The sequence below is a fragment of the Hippocampus zosterae genome, chromosome 3 (assembly GCF_025434085.1).
Source record: "Hippocampus zosterae strain Florida chromosome 3, ASM2543408v3, whole genome shotgun sequence".
NCBI lineage: Eukaryota > Metazoa > Chordata > Actinopteri > Syngnathiformes > Syngnathidae > Hippocampus > Hippocampus zosterae.
This window is the reverse complement of record NC_067453.1, coordinates 12788481-12812386: the sequence shown is the minus strand read 5'-3', so window position 1 is coordinate 12812386 and position 23906 is coordinate 12788481. Positions and strand designations below refer to the sequence as shown.

Genomic DNA, 23906 nt, shown 5'->3' with positions numbered 1-23906 from the left:
TGTAATAATCAGATTGTTTTTGGGTAACCAGAACAATCAACAATCAATCAAACAAACAAAAAAATTAAGTTTGATCTACCTTTGTGCTGTATGCCTGTCTGTGAGGAAGACTGGCTGTCTGGCCCATTGTCTCCAGCGGGACACTGCAGCTGAACCTCAGGGGCTGGGGGGGGCTGCTGAGAGAGAGGAGTTGGGATGCTGCCAATCCCTGAGGGGGACTTGGACTGTTGAAAGTGGCCCATGTCTTCATGGGGGGAACCAGCAGGAGGTCTCGAGAAGGCTGACAGCTGCTGTAGAGCTAGCATTTCTGGACTTTCTAACATGGAGGCTAACCGTGTCTTGGTGGAGGAGTCTGAACAGGTTAGGGTGCTTCGTTGCTGCACAGGGCCAGGGGAACTGACCGCTGCTGTAGAAATTTGGTGTTGTGCATTAGGAGGAGGATGGGGATATCCAGCAGCTTCCGGCCAAGGTTTGTGTCCGATTGGAGGTTGTTCCCCTCCATAACTCAAATTGTGCTGGTTGACCAAACTAGGGTCTTGCATGTGCATTCCACTAGGTCTCTCTGGACGCTGGTGATTCAAAGGAGTCCAAATGTTAGACAGTCCCATACCAGGAGACCTTAAGCCTGTGTAATTGTGCTGTCGAGGTCCTGATAACTGGTTCCCCATAGGGTGCATCGTGTGTCTCTCTGAACAGTAGTGGGACGGGTATATGCTGGCTTCAGGAGGAGGTCTAAGTTGAAGGGCCATTGGACGGGGGCCCAGAGATGGACCGTGTGTTGGACCCATATACGGGTGCTGCTGCCGGTGAAGAGTGTGGTTACCATCGGGGCTCAGCGGATACCTATGGCCCATGTGATGCTGAAAGTAAAACCAAAAGTAGAACAGGGTTTAAAATAACCTGTATGTGAGAAATTGAACCAATTATTTGACAAGTCAGTGAAATAAAGAGACAGTCTTCATATAGGAAAATTGTTGAAGGCAGATGAGCATACCAGTTAGCTTTGATAGCCGTTTGTTTTAAAAGTCTTACCAGTGGTACCATGGGATACGTGGTGAAGAATGAGGGCAACTCCGCCTTCGTCTCCAAAATGTCAATACACAGACAAGAACTTTGTACTAACACTGACTTGTTTGTTTGTTTATTGTTTATTGAACATAAAACATATACAGTAATAATTTGACAGAAAATAAGGTAGATAAAAAAGTAAAAAGAAAGAAATCAGTCATCATTCAACACAGTTATGTTCAAGGGAGTAGGATGAAGTAAAAAACTTATCTAGTCCTACCCCGTTATGTGTTTATATCTACTAAATCATTTTTATATCAATCAGAAAAGAAAAAGTAAGAAGAAGTCTCCATTAAGGCTCATACTTTACCCTTAACCGTGATATTTTTACAACTTTTGGTTTGTATCGGGATTATATACATCCTCACCCTGGCACTCTTGTGTCAATTTTCTCTTGTATTCATAATGGTTATTTCAATACCTTTCTCTATTTATCAACTTAGTTCTGATTTATCATTATATTTAATGTTTAGAATTTAGCATTTTAACTCTGATTGATGTAGGTTGTTTGTACTATTTTTTTGAATTTGTTTTTGAACTCAGCAAGCGATTTACTCATTTTTAGGTCCGCTTCGAGATTATTCCACAGATTAACACCTTTGCTAGATACACTTCTTTGCTTGATGTTTGTTCTTGTTTTGAGTTTTTTTGAATAAGTTGGTACCTCTTAATTCATAGTTGCTTACTTGAATTTCGAAAAACTTCTGAATGTTTTGGCAGAGCAGGTTATTGTGTGCTTTGTACATTGGGCGATTTTAAAGTCAACCAGGTCATAAAATTTCATCGTATTTAATTTGATAAATAGTGGATTTGTGGGTTCCATATATTTTGATCTATTAATAATTCGAACTGCTTTTTTTTGTAGTTTGAGAATAGGGAGTGTGTTTGTTTTGCAGGCATTTCCCCATATTTCCACACAGTAGGTCATATATGGTAATAATAATGAAGTGTATAATGTGTACAAAGATCTCTTATTTAGCACTTCCTTGGTTTTGTAGAGGATCCCTATGGCCTTGGCTATTTTTCTTTTTACGTTATCGATATGTGGTTTCCAACATAGTTTTGAGTCTATTACTAATCCGAGAAACTTGGTTTCATACGCTCTTTCTATTTCAATTGAGTTTACCATAATTTTAGCTTGGTGTTTGATTGGTCTTGTGCCAAAAACAATTGACTTCGATTTTTTTCAGGTTAAGTGACAATTTATTTCTGTGGAACCAGTTTTTTAATTTGTTTAATTCGTTTTCTACGGTTGTCAGGAGCTGTTTCAGATTGATTCCAGAACAGTAGAAAGTTGTATCATCAGCAAATAGGACACATTTAAATAGTTTTGAGACCTTGCAGATATCATTTATATATAAGATGAATATTTAAATATGGTAGTGTGTGTTGTAGCCAAAAGCTGCTATGACAATTTAAGTTATTCATTATTAGACATCACATTCTGGCAAAGAAGATTAATTTCACTTTTTGCTGTGACCCTATTTCTCACTGCTAGGGCCAAGTTACCATTGGTATCAATCTTTTAAGACTACCGGTGATCAGAATAGCCAAGATAGCAAAGCTAACACTCTTGTCAGCCACAACCATCTTCTTCACATAATCTTCAACCGCAATTATCTATTTTCATAATTTCTGACCTATACGTGTGTGTAAAGACTTCTTTGTCTTGTAGGCTGGACATTTTGCTGCATCACAGAGTATTATGGTGTGGCAATTGGAGCAGACATGCGAGTCAAAAGACCTCCCTTTGGAACACCCATTACAAGACTAAAAATTAGCAGGTTTACATTACAATTTGCGCAGCATTTTTTGCTATCACAGACTAATTGAGGGCAGAGAAGGGATGTTATGGTCTGAGTGGAGAAAGTGAGCCGGATCACCGTCACAAATCAGGATTTTCTCTATTGTTTTTTTTCTATGAAATGAAAAGAATGAGTTCCACAGAACAGATCCGACATTATATGTGATTTTTTTAAAAGCAATTTTTATATTTGGCCAGAGTATAAATATAACATGGACACAACATGCTAATGTGTGGCCATCTAATAGATATAATTTGTGCACAAAGAACTAATTTGTAGGTTAGATTCACAAGAACAGCAATGATCTTTTATCTGTGTAAGCAAATGCCGCACACCTTTGCTGGAGACCTCTGTGCCTAGTATCCTTAAAGACAAGCGTTGTTTAGGAGTTCGTTCTCTTCAATAGCCTGCAATGCTAGCGTTTTCACAATTTCTTTGTAGCTTATTACCATCCTAAAAGAAAATGCAATCTTTCTACACTAACCCTGTCCAGCCCTTTGTCCCCAACTTACATCTCTACATTACCATTCCATAAAAGGAGCTCTCGATTTGCTTGCCCACTGTTCAGAGGGAGCTATAAATTCAAATTCGATAGCCACAAATTAGCATTTTTCGCACATTTACAATGGTTTTGTGGGGAAAAAAACGTTCTGCCGTTTTCAACTTTAAGCACCCTCCAAAGGTCCCTGGACAAACTCTGCTCCTATCAAATTTGCACAGCCACAGCCACAATTACATTATAAGGTCATCAGGGTCCACTTGGCAATACAGTATGTGACATGCAGCCAGTGTAGTACTCTAAATGGCTATACACTGTATTTTGTAGGGTTTTGGTGATGTTGAATCAAGGTAATTTGTTTCCCCCTCGAGTTGTATTCATTTTAGTTTGAACACTTTCAAAACTATTAAACAAACAAACAATATTGTCTTATTCCTTGTTAGCTGTTCTAATCGAATAAGCACAGAGCCATGAACCTTCCTGTTTTATTCTCATATGCTAAAATGCTCAGTGCTCAAGTGGTACAAATGCTATACAGTAAATTACTCTTAAATTAATGCCTGATGCTTTTTTGATGCAAGAGATGGTAAGTATACGTATTTGTGTTCGAAATTTCCCCAATGAAACCGTTTATAGACAAGAAAATACAGTTTGCTTCGATGCACAACATGAATTTAAGAAATGAAAACTTCACATTACAAAAAGTAAGTCGCTTCATTGCTCATTATCAAGAGAAATGTCTCATTTTCTCTTGTTTTCATAATTGGTCTTCAACCAAGCAAAAATACGACTTATCCGAATACTGACCTTGATTATTCAATAGAGTGTTCTGTGGGATTCTTGGCTACTACTGCATTCAACAGCTGCCCACCAGTTGTATTGTTGTATTTTTATTTTTTGATAAAACCTTTGCTTCGGGTTTATCATTCAGTAATTGGGTTTGCCCATCACGTCAGAAAATGCGCAAATGACTTTTTGTATTGATTATTGTGAAACCAGATGTTTGATTCAATGACATCATTGATTAATCAACTCTAACTCTATTTTCATGACACGAGTGTCAGCTATAAAAATATCTTTAGTCGTTCAATCCCCCGATATACAGGTGGACTGTATTTTGTTTGAGCAGTAATGTAAAATATACTTTTAATCTGAACGGGCCTAGATAGTCCTGCCTCCCAATTACCATGCCCTTTCAATTTTCCCAAAAACATGATTAAGTTTACAAAACTTTGTACCTGCATGCTAAAGTTGTGGGGCAAACGATTCAAGCTGGGATCTCCATGCCTTGGAATGTGACCTGGGTAGGCAAAACGAGGATCCATGCCCATACTATGAGTGTACATGTGTGGCCCATGAAGACGATGTAACTGGCCAGATAAAAAAGAAATTGAAATGGCAGACTTTGTAAACATGTAAAATTAAATACTGTGACGAATGAAAATTTACCCGTTGTGCTGGGTGGTACATGCCCCTGATGTCTCCATGTCGGTGTTGCTGGCTTGAAGGAAAGCTCCAATGAGACTGTGTAAGGGGTGGCACTGGCTTGCTAACCTGGTCCTCCAACAGCCTCTGGCCTTTGCCTCCCTGCACACTCCGTTTACGCTGCACCTCCTCGGTGGCCTTGATTAAACTTTCAGGTCCCACATTTTTACTGCTTCGATTTCGCTTTTTCTCCTTGCGCTCCTTGTCTTCTTTGCTGATGTAAAATTCTTCATCAGTGTCACCCTCCTCTGATGGCAAGTGTTTTAACTGGGCCCGGTTAAAACAGCGCTCAAGAGACTCTGCCATCACAGTATATTCTGGAAGGGAAGCGGACACAAAAGCGTGCATAATTAACAAAACATTTTTTGACAAAATCTGTTCTTGTTCACCACCCAGACTCAAACAAACAAGCATGTAGCCCATTCAGCCCGACCATAACCTTTTATCTTTACAAACAAAAATATACAACAGCACACAGATTCTCCTGCGTTTAGAATGCTTTCAGGCCAACACTGATCATTGCAATAGGTCAGAGGGCAAATGTTGACCCCTGCTCCTCCCATCCTCTCCTATACCGGGGTCCAACGTCACCACTCCCACTTACCCCCATCCCTAGGGGAAGTAGTCCATAGAATGGATAGCTCTAGAAGGGGGGCTTTGGGGCTGGAATGTTTCTCTGACACAGCAGGGCTCAGTTACTCCTGACCATTGGAGCACTGCTCATTCCTCATTAATCACTGTCAAGGCTGCCCTAGCCCGTAGCCCCATTTCAACATTGAGTACATCGCTTTCTTTTGTGCCGTCACGCCTAACCATAGTTGACTCGCTTGTTGTTCGTGTGGGTATGTGAATAGATGCTTTCATTTACCTTTTGGACTTCTGTGCTCGTCACGGATTGTCCATAACGAACACCTTGTTCAAACATAAGGGTGTCCATATGTGCACTTGGCACCAGGACACCCTAGGCCGCAGTTCGATTATCGACTTTGTAGTTGTATCGTCGGATTTGCGGCCGCATGTTCTGGACACTCGGGTGAAGAGAGGGGCGGAGCTGTCAACTGATCACCACCTGGTGGTGAGTAGGCTCCGATGGTGGGGGAAGATGCCGGTCCGTCCTGGCAGACCCAAACGTATAGTGAGGGTTTGTTGGGAGCGTCTGGCGGAATCCCCTGTCAGAAGGAGTTTCAACTCCCACCTCCGACAGAGCTTTTCCCATGTTCCGGGGGAGGCGGGGGACATTGAGCCCGAGTGGACCATGTTCCGTGCCTCTATTGTTGAGGCGGCCAATCTGAGTTGTGGCCGTAAGGTGGTTGGTGCCTGTCGTGGCGGCAATCCCCGTACTCGCTGGTGGACACCAGCAGTAAGGGATGCCGTCAAGCTGAAGAAGGAGTCCTATCGAGCCTTTATGGCCTTTGGGACCCCAGAGGCAGCTGACGGGTATCGACTGGCCAAGCGGACCGCGGCTTCGGTGGTCGCCGAGGCAAAAACCCGAGCGTGGGAAGAGTTCGGTGAGGCCATGGAAGCCGACTTCCGGACGGCTTCGAGGAAATTCTGGTCCACCATCCGACGTCTCAGGAGGGGGAAGCAGTGCACCACTAACACTGTGTACAGTGGGGATGGGGCGCTGCTGACTTCGACTCGGGACGTTGTGAACCGGTGGGCAGGGTACTTCGAAGGCCTCCTCAACTCCACCAACACGCCTTCCTTGGAGGAAGCAGAGCCTGGGGACTCTGAGGTGGGCTCTCCTATCTCTGTGGTTGAAGTCACCGATGTTGTTAAAAAGCTCCTCGGTGGCAAGGCCCCAGGGGTGGATGAGATCCGCCCGGAGTTCCTCAAGGCTCTGGATGTTGTGGGGCTGTCCTGGTTGACACGCCTCTGCAACATCGCGTGGTCAACAGGGAGAGTGCCTCTGGATTGGCAGACCGGGGTGGTAGTCCCTCTTTTTAAAAAGGGGGACCGGAGGGTGTGTTCCAACTACAGAGGGATCACACTCCTCAGCCTCCCTGGTAAGGTCTATTCAGGGGTGCTGGAGAGGAGGGTCCGTCAGGAAGTCGAGCCTCAGATTGAGGAGGAGCAGTGTGGTTTTCGTCCCGGCCGTGGAACAGTGGACCAGCTCTACACCCTTAGCAGGGTCCTTGAGGGTATGTGGGAATTCGCCCAACCAGTCTACATGTGTTTTGTGGACTTGGAGAAGGCGTTTGACCGTGTCCCTCGGGGAGTTCTGTGGGGGGTGCTTCGTGGGTATGGGGTACCGAACCCCCTGATACGGGCTGTTCGGTCACTATACCACCGATGTCAGAGTTTGGTTCGCATTGCCGGCAGTAAGTCGGAATCGTTTCCAGTGGGGGTAGGACTCCGCCAAGGCTGCCCTTTGTCGCCGATTCTGTTCATAACCTTTATGGACAGAATTTCTAGGCGCAGCCGAAGCGTTGAGGGGGTCCGTTTTGGGGGCCTCAGTATTACATCCCTGCTTTTTGCAGATGATGTGGTGCTGTTGGCTCCTTCAAACGGGGCTCTCCAACTCTCACTGGAGCGTTTCGCAGCCGAGTGTGAAGCGGTTGGGATGAAAATCAGCACCTCCAAATCTGAAACCATGGTCCTCAGTCGGAAAAGAGTGGAGTGCCCCCTCCGGGTCGGGGAGGAGATCTTACCCCAAGTGGAGGAGTTCAAGTATCTTGGGGTCTTGTTCACGAGTGGGGGTAGGAGGGAGCGGGAGATCGACAGGCGGATCGGTGCAGCGTCTGCTGTGATGCGGACGTTGTATCGGTTTGTCGTGGTGAAGAAGGAGCTGAGCCAAAGGGCGAAGCTCTCAATTTACCGGTCGATCTACGTCCCAACCCTCACCTATGGTCACGAGCTATGGGTCGTGACCGAAAGAACGAGATCCCGGATACAAGCGGCTGAAATGAGTTTTCTCCGCAGGGTGTCCGGGCTCTCCCTTAGAGATAAGGTGAGAAGCTCAGTCATCCGGGAGGGGCTCAGAGTCGAGCCGCTTCTCCTCCACATCGAGAGGAGCCAGATGAGGTGGCTTGGGCATCTGATTCGGATGCCTCCTGAGCGCCTCCCCGGTGAGGTGTTCCGGTCATGTCCCACCGGGAGGAGACCCCGAGGAAGACCTAGGACACGCTGGAGAGACTATGTCACCCAGCTTGCCTGGGAACGACTCGGGATCCCCCGGGGAGAGCTGGAAGAAGTAGCTAGGGAGAGGGAAGTCTGGGCTTCCCTGCTAAAGCTGTTGCCCCCGCGACCCGGCCCCGGATAAGCGGTAGATGATGGATGGATGGATGGAAGGCTGCCCTAGCCCGTAGCCCCATTTCAACATTGAGTACATCGCTTTCTTTTGTGCCGTCACGCCTAACCATAGTTGACTCGCTTGTTGTTCGTGTGGGTATGTGAATAGATGCTTTCATTTACCACTATCTTCTCCGTTGTACTCAATGCAGTTTTTAAAAATGAGCTTCACGTCAGAAATAAACTCCTCCTTTGCAAGATACTCTCCATCATTGAGTTTCCTCTCAATGGTAGAAAGGTCCATGGGAGTCTGAGGAGACAGGGGACAAGAAAGATTTTTCAAAAAATTACTAGCTCTCCCATCAAACGATCATTACATTGTTTTTGTACCTGGATTATGTCATGGTAATTGGGAGCATAGGAGTCATCTACAGGTTCCAAGAAAGGCCATGCATCTTTATGAGCCTTCAAGGCTTCCAGCACTAGGAAGGGAGTAGTGATCAGAGATGACTAAATGCATTTGCAGACACTAAAATTGAGCATCTCTGCAAGTATACCTTTGTACAAACCCGTGTAGTCATCTTCCATGTCAAAGCTGAAAGACAACACAAGCTTATTAACAGTCAAGTTCCATGCAAATTATTCATTTGTAAATTTATAAAAGCCTCATACAAATCTTTAGCAGTCCGTGTTCTGAGTACAGGCTCGAAATTCTGAAGTTGTGGAGGGAGGTCTTTTCCTTCAGACAACAGATAAGCCTTTTCCTCTCGCATCTTCCGTCTCCTGGCCCGCTCTGGGAGACAAAACGAAGGGGCGGGGGGGGAGAGGGGGGGGGAGACAGAGAGCAAGAGAGATTGTGACAGAGAAATCGTGACAGAGAGAATGAGAGAGAGAGCGAGAGAGAGAGCGACAATGAGGCACAGAATCAGAGAGAGAATAAGATATTAGAATGTGACAATGAGAGACAAACAATCAGCATCTGGGCAAAACAGAGTAAGAGTGCGAGAGCGTTCTCAACATAGGGCCAATCAGAGACAAAACTAGCAGGACAGAAGAAAAACATTTAGCCTTTGGCCTCTTGAGTTTGCATGCTGAAAACTGGGTTGCTAAGAGGGTAAATGTTTCGGTCATTTTAATATATGGATCCCAGATGGAAGAGGAACAATTGCGAAGTTGTCTAAGGCAGAGTTGATAAAAGAGCAAACAGAGCTAAGAGTGCACATGTATTGCGACTTTCTTGCAACATTAAACGCCTGCCAGCCTTCTGTTGTGTGGATTAAAGACGTTCGAAGGAGGATTCCACATGTGTAATCCATACAGAACAGTCGAGGTCTAGCGATTCATCTATAAGAAATTAATAGAGCTGCTTAACTGGAACACAATCAGTAGTTCATTAACCCTTGACAGATGACGGCGAGAGGCAGATTGATCATGGCGCTGAATTCTGCCGGTTCGAGTCTAAGTTCATGACACTGCACAATGATAGAAATGTTCTGATGCTTTGGCAAATTGTCAAGTTAATAGACAAACTAAAAGTGAGAGCTGGTCATGTGATAGCCTGCATGAAGGCTGCACTTGATCTATTTGTTGCAAATATCACGTGATGAACTCATCGCTGTTGAAAGAATGTGAAATTGTTTCAAATTTGTTTCAAGGAAATTAACATTGCTAAGAGAAGCTATGCAGAGAGGCTGAAAAACCAGTTTTCTGCTAACGACTCTACATCTGTGTTGAATGGCCTGGAAGCAATCACAAACTATAGAATGCCATCCCCCCAAACAGTGAACAATAAGGGTCTTGCTGATGAACTAAACATGTTTTTCTGCCGATTTGAAAAGGACACACCCATTTCCCCACACACACCCACCTCTACCAGAAACTACTCTATCTACCCACCCTCTTTTTCTCCACTACAGATCGACGAACAGGACGTGAGACGGCTCTTCAAACAGCAGAAGATCAAGAAAGCTGCGGGGCCCGACAAAGTGTCCCCCCCTCCTGCCTGAAAGTCTGCGCTGAGCAGCTGGCTCCGGTCTTTACACAAATCTTCAACAGATCCCTGGAGCTGTGTGAGGTCCCATCCTGCTTCAAACAGTCTACCATCATCCCAGTTCCCAAGAAATCGGAAACATCGGAACTGAACGACTATAGGCCTGTCGCTCTGATGTCTGTGGTCATGAAGTCCTTCGAATTCCTTGTGCTGAACAACCTAAAGAACGTCACCGGACCCCTGCTGGACCCTCTTCAGTTTGCCTACTGGGCAAACAGGTCTGTGGAGGACGCAGTCAACATAGGTCTACACACTACATCCTCGAGTACCTCGACAGCACAGGGACCTACGCAAGGATCCTGTTTGTGGATTTCAGCTCTGCGTTCAACACCATTCCCGGAACTCCTCACCCCCAAACTTCTCCACCTCGGTGTGTCCCCTACGATCTGCCAGTGGATCCTCAACTTCCAGACGGGACGGACTGGAAGCAACAACATCATCAACACGAAACCACAAGCACTGGAGCTCCACAGGGATGTGTCCTCTCTCCACTGCTCTTCTCCCTCTACACAAATGATTGCACCTCAACAAGTCCAGCTGTCAAACTCATAAAGTTCGCAGACGACACCACGGTCATCGGTCTCTTCAAAGACTGTGACAAGTCTGCATACCGACAAGTGGAGCAGCTGGAGCTCTGGTGCAGCCGACACAACCTCGGGCTGAACACGCTCAAGACTGTAGAGATGATTGTGGACTTCAGGAAACATCCTTCTCCACAGTTGCCCCTCACACTATCCAACTGCCCTGTGTCAACCGTCGAGATCTTCAAGTTCCTGGGAATCACAGTCTCCCAGGACATGAAGTGGGAAGTCAACACCATCTCTATCCTGAAAAGGGCCCAGCAGAGGATGTACTTCCTGAGGCTGCTGAGGAAGCATGGCCTGCCACAGGAAGTGCTACGTCATCGAATCAATCCTGTGTTCTTCCATCACGGTTTGGTTTGGGGCCTCCACAAAAAAAGGACAAAATCCGACTTCAACGGACAGTTAGGATGGCGAAAAAAATAATTGGCACCGCCCTACCCACTCTTGAGGACTTGCACACTGCAAGAATGAAGACAAGGGCACGGAAAATCCTCCTGGATCCCCTGCACCCTGCCCACCAGCTTTTCCAAATACTCCCCTCAGGCAGGCGCTACAGATTCATGCGCACCAAATCCAGCAGACACTTAAACAGCTTCTTCCCTCTTCTTGTCCACAAATACTGCGACTGGTCACTCTAAAATGGTTCAATGATTTTCTGCACCAACTGTACAAACCCGTCATAGTATTGTATTCTACCACTGATCACTTTAGCTCTGCATGATACTTTGCACATTGTCTCACAGTTGTCACTGGGTGGTATCACCGCACTACGGTTCACTTACATTACGAAATGTCCTTCCATACTTATTTGTCATGTCCTTGTTTATGATGATACTAGTGCAGCGTGTTATACCGGAGACAAATTCCTTGTGTGTTCTACATGCTTGGCCAATAAAGATGATTCTAATGTTTGGCAACAAGGTTCACTAAAATGAAGACTCATTCCGCAGGTTCCAAAAGTACATTAAGTTCTCTGGAAACCTTTTTACACAGAAAATTGGGATGCCGTAGTTTCGCCCTTGGTATGTTTCAATCATCATACCCTCCACAGCTTTGAGCTTCTCCATTTTCTCTCGCTGTCGTCGTTCCTGCTGAAGCCTTTCTTCTTCTCGTCTCAGCTCAGCCAGCAAGACCTGCCTGTCCAGCTCGTCATCATTTCTCTTCTCAAACTCAGCTGTGGCATTCACATTGTCCTGAATACAAAGAACAGGAACATCAGAACCTGACAGACATGGTTGCTCTATTCGCTCGTTGACATGCATCAAAACATGACAACGGTTTCACAAATGGATACTACTCCGTTTCTCTCGCAGAAAAAAAATTAAAACCATCACACATGCCTGCTCCTCTTGGTTCATGTGTTTTTGAGAGAAACGCTGAGATGCACGGAATGGGGTCGGATCCTCAAGCTTCAGTTTCTGCTCACGTTCCTGAAACAAGCATTAAAAGTTCAAGATTAGACTACATGAGGCTTAATGCATACATTCATGATTAAAGCAACATACAGGCCCCGGAGTGAATGAGGTTGTTTTTACTGTAATCAATGACATCATTGAAAGATCGCACAAATCATGACATTGCAGTTAAGCAGTAATTTTGCATGAAATACAAAATATCGATGATCTCAATCCAGGTTGGTGTCAAGTCTCATGACAAAAACTCAAAGGAAACACCACTTAGACAAAGCATATCGTGCGTTGTAAACGATATTACAGTCGGCTTCACAATGTCGCATCCGAAAATGACGGCACAAGCATTTGTAAAAAAGGCTGGAGAATAGTTCTGGTGATACTCCGTAAACAGTAGACAAGCAGCCATCTCGTTACCTGTGCGTCCCACGTCCTAGACGCATAATTTTCCCGCCAGACGCACAGTTCCAAATAATGTGCGTTTTTGGGACGCAAGGAAATTTCTCAGTCAAAAAAACTTTTTTAAAAACTACGGCAAATATATTTTTTTCCAGCAACGACCGCAGTTTGATAATTGCCGCCATTGTTGTTTTGATCCCGCGTGACGAGATTTCCGTTCGCGCGAGACGAGATCGGCTTTCACCTCGTAGAAAACCGACGGTTGCCAAGTTGTGTAACGTTAAAACAAGTGTTGCGAAAGTTTATTGCAGAGATATCACAGAGGAAACAGCTAGAGTTGGATCGTTTTTTGCATTAGTCATCATTGGAAGCAGAGCAAAGAGAGGAGAATTTATGAACTCAAAGACTGAACCATAGGAAGAACCCATTTCTCGGCAAATCTTGTATGCCTGAACCATTTAAAAATTTGCAGCATTTGTTTATAAGAAATAAACCTATTATCAATGTATATTGTTGTTGTTTGTGTATTATCATATGCAATTTAATAAGTAGACCATTTCAGAATTCGAAATTTCTGACTCTCTAAATCAGGGGTGCCCATTAGGTAGATCCTGATCTACCGGTAGATCTAAGACAGGGCCCAAGTAGATCCGAGGAGAAAAAAAAACAACCATTTGTGTCTCTTTCTTTGTACATGTTAGTAATATATATATTTTGTGTTAATGTACGCTGCACCTTAATCATCCCATCAGTCTCATTTTCACAAAAATAAATAAAAAATAAAATAAAGCAGGTAAATCTTGAATCTACGGTGGCGCGTGATTACGTCATCGGAAGTTGTTTGCGCTCAGCAGTCTGCAATTGCAGCTTGTGATCAGAACTGTTGCACTCTATCTTTTATCGTCATGATTCTCATTCAGAGTTTGCTTCGTGTACAATTCACCGAGGGCACGGGCAAAGATTAGGAATCTAGGACCCAGAGAAGCACTTTAAAACTGTATGTGTGAGCTACGATAGTTAACAGGCTGCAAAAGTGCATCGCATGCCTCAGTTTCAGGCTGTTTCTCATCATGGCGTGCATGTGTGCGTGTGTGCGCGCGCGTGCCGGTAAGGGTAGATCCCGGGAGGTTAGTTGATCGAAAAGTAGATCTTCGATCCCAAAAGTTTGGGCACCCCTGCTCTAAATGCATAATGGGACTCATACTGATCAGTGAGTCCCTGTGACTCGCAGGGCTCAAACTGTAAAATTATCACTGCACCACTATACTTCTATTACAAGTTGCCTAGGAACGACAGAGGTCAATGAACCAACTGATATTATCTGCCATTCTTACATATAACTGTTCATTACTATAAAGTGTTCCCTTTTATATTAAAAATAAAAAAACAAATACATACAGCAAGTAAGTTATTTACATAGCCATATTGCTCCATCTTGTGATAGGATTGATTATTGTTTTACTGTATGACTGTCCGTGTTTTATGTTATGTGTTGTGTTTATTATTTTACTTTAACTGTTTTGTTAAGTGCTATGTTACAGCTGCCGCTGTTGTGAAAGCGCTATATAAATCAGCATGTATTGTATTCTATTGTATTCCAATTATTATTTTTTTTTTAACTTGCAGATCAGCCCCAAAAATTCTAATCATGAAAAGCCAAATGAAAATATCAAGAAACGATAAGAAAAACAAGTGATTGAGCCTTCAAGATGGACAGAAAGCCACACAGGCCCCGGGGACTTTGGGTGAAGGAGCCGTGAGTATTGAGAGGTCACAGGCTTTGTCCCTCCCCCAGATTCCCATTCCCTCTTTTGCTGCCAACATTCCCTCACATCTCCCTGGGGGTGACAGCCAAGCTTTACCAGACAAAAAGTCAAACCATGTATTCATTCCAAGGAAAGAGAGTAGACTCCTACTTCAACATTCAGGCTAAAGATGGCTTGTCATAAACCTGAAATATGAATGTGGTGCCCAAAAGAAAGTATGGTATGATTACCTGAATTATATGTTCTGCATATATTTTCTCAGCTGTGCACACAGGGTTCTGCAGTAACAGCAACACAATGGCCTGTTGCCACAAAAGTGAGGTGACAGCGTCATGCCACCTCAAGTTCACTGCCTCGAAGAAATGATAACAATCAACTTTTTTTTTATATTTAAATTTTATCCACTTAACTCAATTTTGCACGACAGTTTAAATTATTTGATACGGTATTGCTTGAACAAGATGTAAAGCCCACGTGTCAAATGCGAAAATATTAAATTGAAATTTCTAAATTATAATATTAAAATATGAACATTAAACTTTATACTGAAAAACACCCATAGCGTGCACACAAAGTAACTACATATACAAAGTAATATTTACTTAAAAGCTGTATTAATGTAGTATGAACCCACAAGGGCTTACTGACATGGCACAGTATTCTAGTTAACTTCCATTTATTTATTTAACATGAGATTATGGAATTTATGGTATTTGACAGCCATGTGTGTGTACATACATATATATATACTGTGTATGAAAATATTACCATTTTCTAAATTTTCCCAACAACTTTCTATAGCCTAATAATTTAACATATGATACAATAATATATATACTGTATGTAAAGCAAGCATTTGATTGTATTACCCATTCAAGAAGCACAAACAAGATGACCTCCAGTGTAACCACTTAGGCAGAGAGGATCCCGCAGCACAACAAAGCCGTCATTCAAGAGGCTTTATCCTGCTTCAAGGTGAGCCCCTGCCTGCTGTCACTGTCCATGAAATGACTGGTGATGGCAAATCAAGAGACATGGAAGGCTAGATTCAAAAGGATAAGGACACTATATTTGACATGTCTGTCCCCCACCCCCCTCAACCACACACATTAAGCACACATTCTTTGCACCAAGTATATAAAAAGAAGCAGAACTGTGCCTGTCCATGATGTGCATGTTTGCGGGCCTTATCCGCAATCAGGAGCAATTTGTGTCTTCAATCTAGCTGACTGAGAGACACAGTTATATTAACAACAGACTTTTGATCCCTCGAGCAAAAATTTGTTTAAAAAAAAAATAACAGCAACAACACACAACAACAAATAGCGACAATGGTAAAATTGTCCTCTTGTTGGCAATAATCCTGCACGGGGGAGGGTATTAGGGCCAGTTGGATTTATTCTGAATCACTTGGGAGTCCCAACTAAGAAAGGCTAACGTGCGTGAGCGATTACAATTTTGTTGAGCTTTTTATTTTCCAATTTGAACATACCACACATATACAAGTGACAGTAATGAAAAGACGGTAATTCTCATAAAAATGCATTAGTTTGAAAAGACCACAAGTAATTCAAAAGGGGGAAAAAAATCGAAGCCTTCAGTACTCTACTGATTTAATTTAATTTAGGGAATACAGTTGTACAAAGAAGGACCGGTTTTAAAAATCAGAGGTGGGCATTCCGTCAGACTGACAGAATGGTCTGTCAGTGCGTCACAGATAGACGATTGACAGCGAACTTCCCAAAAATGATGCACCAAGCACTGATGGAAGTGGAATTTCATCAGTCAGTGTAATCGTCACTAATTGGGTAAAGTACCTATGGACCTCTCAGTCCGCCACTGCCAGACACCTGCTTCACTGACTACTTATGGAAAGAGCTCAACTAAATTTATGTGGAGGTGGATAAAAATATAATAATCATGTTCTGCAAATCCAACAACAGAAATCACAATATTATGGATGATATTAACATCAGAAACATAAGCCTTGCACTATAAAAGGAAAGACGCTTGAATCAACACATTTCTCTTGAGCCAACTATAGGCTGAACTCAAATCAGGAAACCCCCAGGATTCAGTTTCAACAACTCAACACAAGAGATCGAATCACCAAAACACGTCGAAAGGTAAAAACGGCATCTTCTCTGTCTTCTCAATTGAATCCGAGCTTCTATTGACTATATTATATGGAAACACTTTGTGCTTCCTTTATAGATGACGGTCTGCTGCAAAGAGATGTAATCCACCAATGAACCAAAAAGGATTGAGTAGAAGAGGGAGAACGAGCAAAAGCATTTAAAGGCAGGAGAAGCTATTTGATTGGATTTTACTCTTGACCACAATGTGGAGCTGGATTCTGGTTCAGGTAAGCCAATTTAAACTTCAAATTGAGGAAGGATTTTAGGAGTTAAAACAGCTGCAGGCAGCCGCTAGTGAAAGAGATGTTATGTAAAATGCGAGTGACCATATAAAGTAGGTGTACTGATAAATAGTGCATTCCATTTACCATAACATTGGATTTTTGATCCGCTAGACCACAGTTGTCATAGTCAAGACTCGTGGGCCAGATTGGCCCACCACATTATTTAATGTGGCCCGCGAAAGCAAATCAAACATGGCAACTTCCATGATGCTTGCTCAAATTTGAACCAAAATTTCAATTTCTCATATGCAATAAATAAGCAAAATTGTCAGCATTGTCTTGTTACCAAACCCCTTATTACACCAACTTAAATGATCGTTGAATTAACCATTATTCTTGACTTCATTATATGCTTTGAAAGTCCTAACAGCCCTCCAGAGGAAACAGTCACTACGATATGGCCAGTGACAAAAATGAGTTTGACACCCCTGTGCTTGACTGACTTTTGTTTTTTGTTTTTTTTGACTGACGGACCAATGAAATCTATCGATGGAAGCGATGACGGAAGCACGGTTAAAATAACTTAATGAAACAAAAAACGATAACCGATTACCTATCCGATCAGACCAATCTATCAAATCTATTTGAACAATTTGTTTAATTTCTGTACAGTTGACCCCTGCTATTCGCGGGTGTTTGGGACTGGACTGGACCACATAGAGTGCTGTGAAAAAATATTTGATGTCTTTCCTGATTTCTGTGTTTTTTGCATATTTATCACACTGATTTTTTTTATTTGTTCCTCAAATTTGTATTAAAAACTGCATTTTGTATTTCCTTGGGTAGTCTCTGTATGATATTAAAATTGGTTTGATGAACTGAAATGTTTGTCTGTGATAAATGTACAAAGAACACAGAAATCAGGAAGGGGGTAAATACTATTTCACAGCACTGTATACCCAAAAACAAAATTTGCATATTACTACATTGAGAAAAATAATTAAACCCTAAGAATTCTCCTAAAAAGAAATAAATATTAAAAAATACTGGAAAATGAAAGAAAAAAAATCTGAGTGGATAGGCAGAGATGCATTGGATTAATATTGATGGCTGCTCAGAGCTTCCCGGGAATGAAGAAGATTCTGTTTGCTGTAATGTCTTATTTTGCCAATCCCATCAATGACTTGATTGATTTACAAATTATTATGCGACAAAAGATCATGACCAAAAAAAAATTATCTGCAGCCCCGATGCAGCCAAACAGATCTGTGTAGTCTACGAATTACACCCCTGCCAAAAAAAAAGCTCCTTCATGACAATTTTGTTCAAGTAGTTGTCTTGAAAATTCACCATTTCACAGATGTACATAAATTCAGATATGATTCAATTGTCATTTCACTGCTCCAGACCTTCTGAAACCCTGCACTGTGAACTAATGGTATTGATTCTTTTGGTATCTGACCTTGTGTTCAATCATGTTGCGTATCTCAGGCAGAAAATTCTGGCTGATGACCCGGTAGAGGTGGCGGTCTTGGGGTGAGAGCTTATCCTTTATGCTTTCTGCCAAGTTAACCCACTGTTCTTCTGTCTCGCACACAAGGGACCAGGTGCCTCGCTTATGACCTACTAGAAGCCAAAAGCACAAAGGCATTTGAGCCACACGTAGGTGTTGGTTGAACAGGTACCAATAAAAAGCAACAAGTACATAACTGTTAATGTACTGTACGTATATATACCTTTAGCAGGAGGTATATCAGCCATTCCATTTTCTGTATTCTCTTCACTTTCTGCCTCACTACAAGGACATACAAATATGAAACAGCAAGTGCTGAAATAGTAAAGTAAATCAAAACAGTAATTGTACAAATTAGAGCTGTCAAACGATTAAAATATTTAATCTAATTAAAAATGCAACTGTCATAATTAACTCAAATGGACAAAAAAATTCATCGTGATTTCTCACACATTTTATCGTTTCTGAATTTCCTTTTACATTTTTTGTCATATTTTTCCTCCATTTTAATGCTCTCATCAACATGGAATCATGAATCAGTTTTCTATGTGCCAAATGCAAATATTTACTGAAATAACAATTTCGATTTTCAATTTTACATGAACATTTTTCACTTGGAGCAGTTATTGACACATAATCTCTCACACAATATTACTGTACATCAACAACAGTGAAAACAATATTTTGTCACACAGCTGCTTTAACAGCTTTTTTTATAAAATCAAAACAGAGCAATATAACATTATAAAGTGCACATATAAGGTAAACTAGTACTCAGCCTATAGTAGACTTAAACCAGGGTTGCATACTTCGTTTTTCTCAAGTTTACTTTGAACACAGCAGTCTGTTTCTGTCTGTTTGTTGAAGAATAACGAGACACCGGACACCAGTGTTCATTATGTGCCGCTGTATTCACTATTCAAAACTGCCCGCCGTACAAAAAAGCGCACACACTTCTCCCGTGCTGCTGGGGCAAACCATTCTGAAAAGGGGGTGGGGGGTGTCACTCCCCCTAACACAGTCAGGCTATGTTGATTGTGTTGGTCCTTCTTGTGCAGAAGTCTCTCTACAGTTTTTGTGTAGACCTCATTTCGAATGACCACACTGGAGACGTTTTATTTTCGCTAGGTCGCTACCACTGTCAGACAAACACAGAGCAGCTCCACCCGCTCCATTTATATGGACGCAGAACACTGTAACCTTCCACACAAAATAGTTCCAAACAAGTAACATCCGCTTGTGACGTGTGCCGCGTTAATCTCGCGAGAAAAAATTTAATCCCGTTAAAATTGATTTAAATTAATGCCAATAAAAACGTGCTAAACTGACAGCTCTAGTACAAATCAATCATTGAGCAATTTAGGAACACCCCTTTTATAACCAACCATGGCATCTAACTGTTCCCACATGTGGGATGTTCCAAACAAGTGTTCGATGAAATTCCTGTCTTTTTTCCACCTGTCCTAGTTTTTTTGGGTATATGCCATAAATTACAAAGGTATTGATTATTTGTTAAAAACAATGAAGTGTATCCATTTGAACATTAAATATATTGTCTTTGTAATGTATTTAATTAAATATAGGTTTAACATGATTTGCAAATAATTGTATTCCGTTTTAATCTGTTTAACACAACGGCGCAACTTCATTGGAATTGGGTTCGTTCATATACAGATACATATCAACACGGACAACAACAATAACAAAAAATTCACCTTAGGTCAGGGTCTTCACCTCTTTTTTTCTTCGGTGGTCTTCCCCTTTTCTTTTTCTCTGGCAATGTTAACTCAGAATTTTCACTGTAAGAGAGGTACCATCAACTGAATGTAATCCTTAAAAAGCCTAACTCCTAATATGACCAATTACCAAATATGTAATATAACATCGGGATGTTTCTGAACAAAGGATGTCTTTTCGATAAGGAATCAGGAGAATAAGGAGATGCGTTTACCTGATTTTCTCCATTTCTCTCATGAGTACCTCCTCTTTGTACATACGAGTGCCATAAAAATACCAGTAGAGAGCCCCATTTCCATCTTGCCCGAGGGGTTCTACCCTCAGACTGTCTGCATCCAGTCCCTGATGGCAGCAAAGGACACCATCACTTCACTCAATTCCAGATGTCATTCAGTCCATTCAGCCTTTTACAATGGTGGATCATAATGCAGGTGTGAGACAGCATGCTGACAAGGAACTTTTCCCACATGCTGACCACTGCCACCTCAAAAATGTCAGACGATATCACATTCTTCTCAAGTAGAAATAATGCTACAAGTTTCAAGAAGGAACTTGTCGAAAGGGGTAAATTAACATGTAATGCTTTGACCTTGGACGTCGTTATCTGCATTTACATGCATGGACAAAAAGTAGAGGTAAATAAATCTCTTGGTAATGAAAGCATTACTCACTGTCGTTCCTGTAATAACATGAATCTGACACACACAATGATTTAGGCAAATTAATATGAATCAACCAATGAAAATCAGATCTTGCTTTGGAAATGTGGTGCAACAGAATTATTTTGAGTGGAAAAAATGTGTGCTGGCCCATTTGGGGAAGCGTAGGTAGTAGATATGTGGTGGCCTAACAGTCTCATAGTGACCCCGCCACCTCTGCCTTCTGTATTTGTGCGTCTTGGGAAACCTGACATGCTGTGCTCCCGCACCCTCTTGACACAAGGTTGGAGGGCTTTCGCAGTATTTTTGTGTTTCTATCCAAGTCCCTTGGCTTGGAAATTATTGTACCACTTGATTTTTGCCGGCAGAATATCACGGTTCGTTACCGTTACTTGGTGCAACACTAGCGTGGACTGTTGAACAACTGATGGTATTCATCAAGCAAAAATGTGAAAGAATTCCACGTTCAAAGCCTCAACAAATACCGGTAGGGTACGCAGGTCTTTGAAGATAATTGTATTCTATTAGTATTTACATTTCACACAACTTCACTGGAGTTGGGGTTATATATTCTGATTGAGTTGATCCAAACACCAGGGAATGTGCACGTTTAGTAAAGTCAAATATGAATGACTTATTTTAGGCATATTATTTTGTTTCATATTTTTAAGACACTACATTTTCTTCATACTAATTACCTAAAACTACCTTATATTCCACTCAATCTAACTTAAATTGACTTTATTTCGTCAGCTGGTTTGATACAATGGGACACAGTGGCACTTTTAAGACCCTACAAGAACATATTGCATTAACAAGGCTGAAACTCAAATGTTGGACTATACAACGGTACCCTGAAAAATGTTGTTGTGTACCTTCAATAGGTCAAAGACATCAGCAGCATCCAGACGATAATCGCAGAGACGGTGCAGCAGTTCCACCTGAGTGCGAGGGGGCAAGTTTTCAAAGGGCTCCTCCCGAAGTGGGTTGGGCTTCCCCTCTTCTAGCTCCCACCTGTAGCTGATGATGTCATCCAGATAGCTGGTGACTACCTGGGGACTAAAGTGCTGAATGGTGAATATGCAATTTGTTGGTCTTTTTCTCAGAAAATGCTCGCTTCTAATGTTGTGTAACATCGGGTCTGAGTCACCAGTAGGGTCTTCTGCACAGCAATTGTACAACACTATGATAAAAACAATCTAATGGTGCCTTCTATTTATCAAAAGACAAGAATAAAGCGGCTGTGGGAAATGCTTTTCCAAAGCCTGCAGGCATATTGTGACATACAAAGACTCAAAAGACTGTTCCCATTCATTTGATTAAGCTAAAGTCTTTTCAGCCTTTAAAAAATCTATTTCACTTTACAGCTCTTTCATAATTTCAGAAAACTACTTTTTATTTCTTTCCTCAACTATTAAAATGTTTTTAAATCTTTTGGTTGCAAATGTCTTAAAATGTCAATTTACATACTTTTAGTCCTTTTAATAGGCTACTTTTGTTCTCTCTGTGGGGCGGTACAGCGGTCAACTGGTTAGCACTCTGTCCTTCCTGTGGGTTTTCTCCGGGTACTCCGGTTTCCTCCCATGTTCCAAAAACACGCATGGCATGTTAATGGAATACGAAATTGTCCTTAGATGTGAAAATAAAGAAATATGTCATGTAATGAGCACTGGAAAAAAATCCTGGCTAAGGCAAATGACATTCTACAGCCCAAGCTGCTTTTTCCACGACTAAAGCACAACTTGTGCCATTAGAGACATGATGGTAATTTTGAGAGATCGTTTCAGACCTTGGACTTTCGGCCCATATGAGCTTATTTGTGGGCATTTTTAACTTGTACCTGTCAGCTAATCGAAGAAGGAGTACCTTGAGCATCAGGTAAAATAAAAGAATCGATTATAGCTGTGAACATCTCCGCGATGCAGCCAAAGATGGGGAAAGCTGTCTTTTCTGGGTGAGTACTGACGTAGTGGACAGGTTGAGTATGCTCCTTGAAACTCAGAGGAATTGCCAAGATGCCAAGTCATACATCACTGAAATTTCATGCCAGTAATTCAACGGCACGACGTACCTATACACCTGTATATTTAAAAGCGTAGGTTTCCTTGAATTCTCTGAGTGATACATTTGGTTTTTATAAGTCTGTAATATGTTTTCCTCTTGCACGAACAAAGCACAAAATATTTTAAATACATGAAATAACACGCGTCACATTCATCTCCTCCTTGCTTTTCCCCTAATGAAGTGTCCTACCCACCCGCCCCCCATTAGCAGCTACCCCAAAAAATAAATAAATAGGAAAAGAAAGACAGAGAGAGCTGTGCATATGTTTGTGGTTGTTAAAATTATCAATGTGACTAAGCACCGCCATGTTGGTGGAATTTTCTAAAAAATAACATTTTAATTTTATTTCTATTTTCACTTCTGAACGCATCAAAAATCCCCCTTGACAGATGACTTCACACACAAAAAAAGCCTATTTTGGGAAAAATGTTATGTTGATGGAAAAATATTTTCGCCGTGAGTAGCTACTCTTTCTCCAAATTGGACCAGTAAATGGTACGGGTTAGGCATAGCCGATTAATCGTTATCTTTTAGTTCCAACTCAGAAGAAGAGAACAAGGGGGGTTTTGAGCATCTAGGCAACATAGAGAAAGAGGACCAGAAAAAAATGGCTTATCTTGAAAGAGCAGCGTGCACTTCTCACACAGCTGTAGGGTCCCCTCCTCACTAACCCCATCTCGCGCTTCCTTTCTGTCTCTTGTTCTCAGCAAAAGCCTTCCTCCCTCCTTCCCCCTCTCCAGCCGAGCATTTAACACGTGCAGATGAAAAGGGCAGCTCTGTGAAAGGCCAGTGGTGAGCAGCCACTCCCAGTATGCCAGCGCCTGTCCAGTCCAATAAACCAGGTTGTCCTACTGATGTTGGTTGCCTGGGTGGAGAACTGGCTCATTCTTGCCTCTGTTTATCAGTCTGCTGGGACCACTATGCCGCTTGCCAATCTTGAGCAGACAGTATAAGATGGAGAACCTTCATCTCAGGAGTAACACTAAATGTGTTGGAGCCAATCACCTTCCATATTTAAAAATATATAATAATAATACATTTTATTTGAAAGCGCTTTTCATAACACTCAAAGACACTTTACAAGAGCTTAAAACACAGGATAAAAATGTGCATCTAAAACAAGCATACATAATTTACAAAAGCACATTTAGATGAACAAAAAGAAAAATGGGTAAAAGAGATTAAAAGGTATTAAAAGCATTGCGGAACAGGTGAGTTTTAGGGATGATTTGAAGGATTGGAGGTCAGTACAGTTGCGGATGTGTTGTGGTAGAG

General features: G+C 42.1%; 1 protein-coding gene across 1 annotated transcript in view; it reads right to left on the bottom strand.

Moving 5' to 3' along the window:
* Positions 1-23906, bottom strand: part of LOC127598197 (chromatin remodeling regulator CECR2) — a 44731-nt gene that overhangs the window by 5506 nt on the left and 15319 nt on the right. Inside the window, exons 3-16 of the mRNA XM_052061851.1 lie at positions 21443-21626; positions 20123-20250; positions 19887-19970; positions 18395-18453; positions 18121-18284; positions 12063-12152; positions 11765-11915; positions 8761-8881; positions 8646-8683; positions 8479-8570; positions 8272-8398; positions 4822-5174; positions 4611-4742; positions 80-860 (exon numbers count right to left, since the gene is read on the bottom strand). Coding sequence (XP_051917811.1) covers positions 80-860; positions 4611-4742; positions 4822-5174; positions 8272-8398; positions 8479-8570; positions 8646-8683; positions 8761-8881; positions 11765-11915; positions 12063-12152; positions 18121-18284; positions 18395-18453; positions 19887-19970; positions 20123-20250; positions 21443-21626 — 2504 coding nt within the window. The remainder of the gene's footprint in view (positions 1-79; positions 861-4610; positions 4743-4821; positions 5175-8271; positions 8399-8478; positions 8571-8645; positions 8684-8760; positions 8882-11764; positions 11916-12062; positions 12153-18120; positions 18285-18394; positions 18454-19886; positions 19971-20122; positions 20251-21442; positions 21627-23906) is intronic.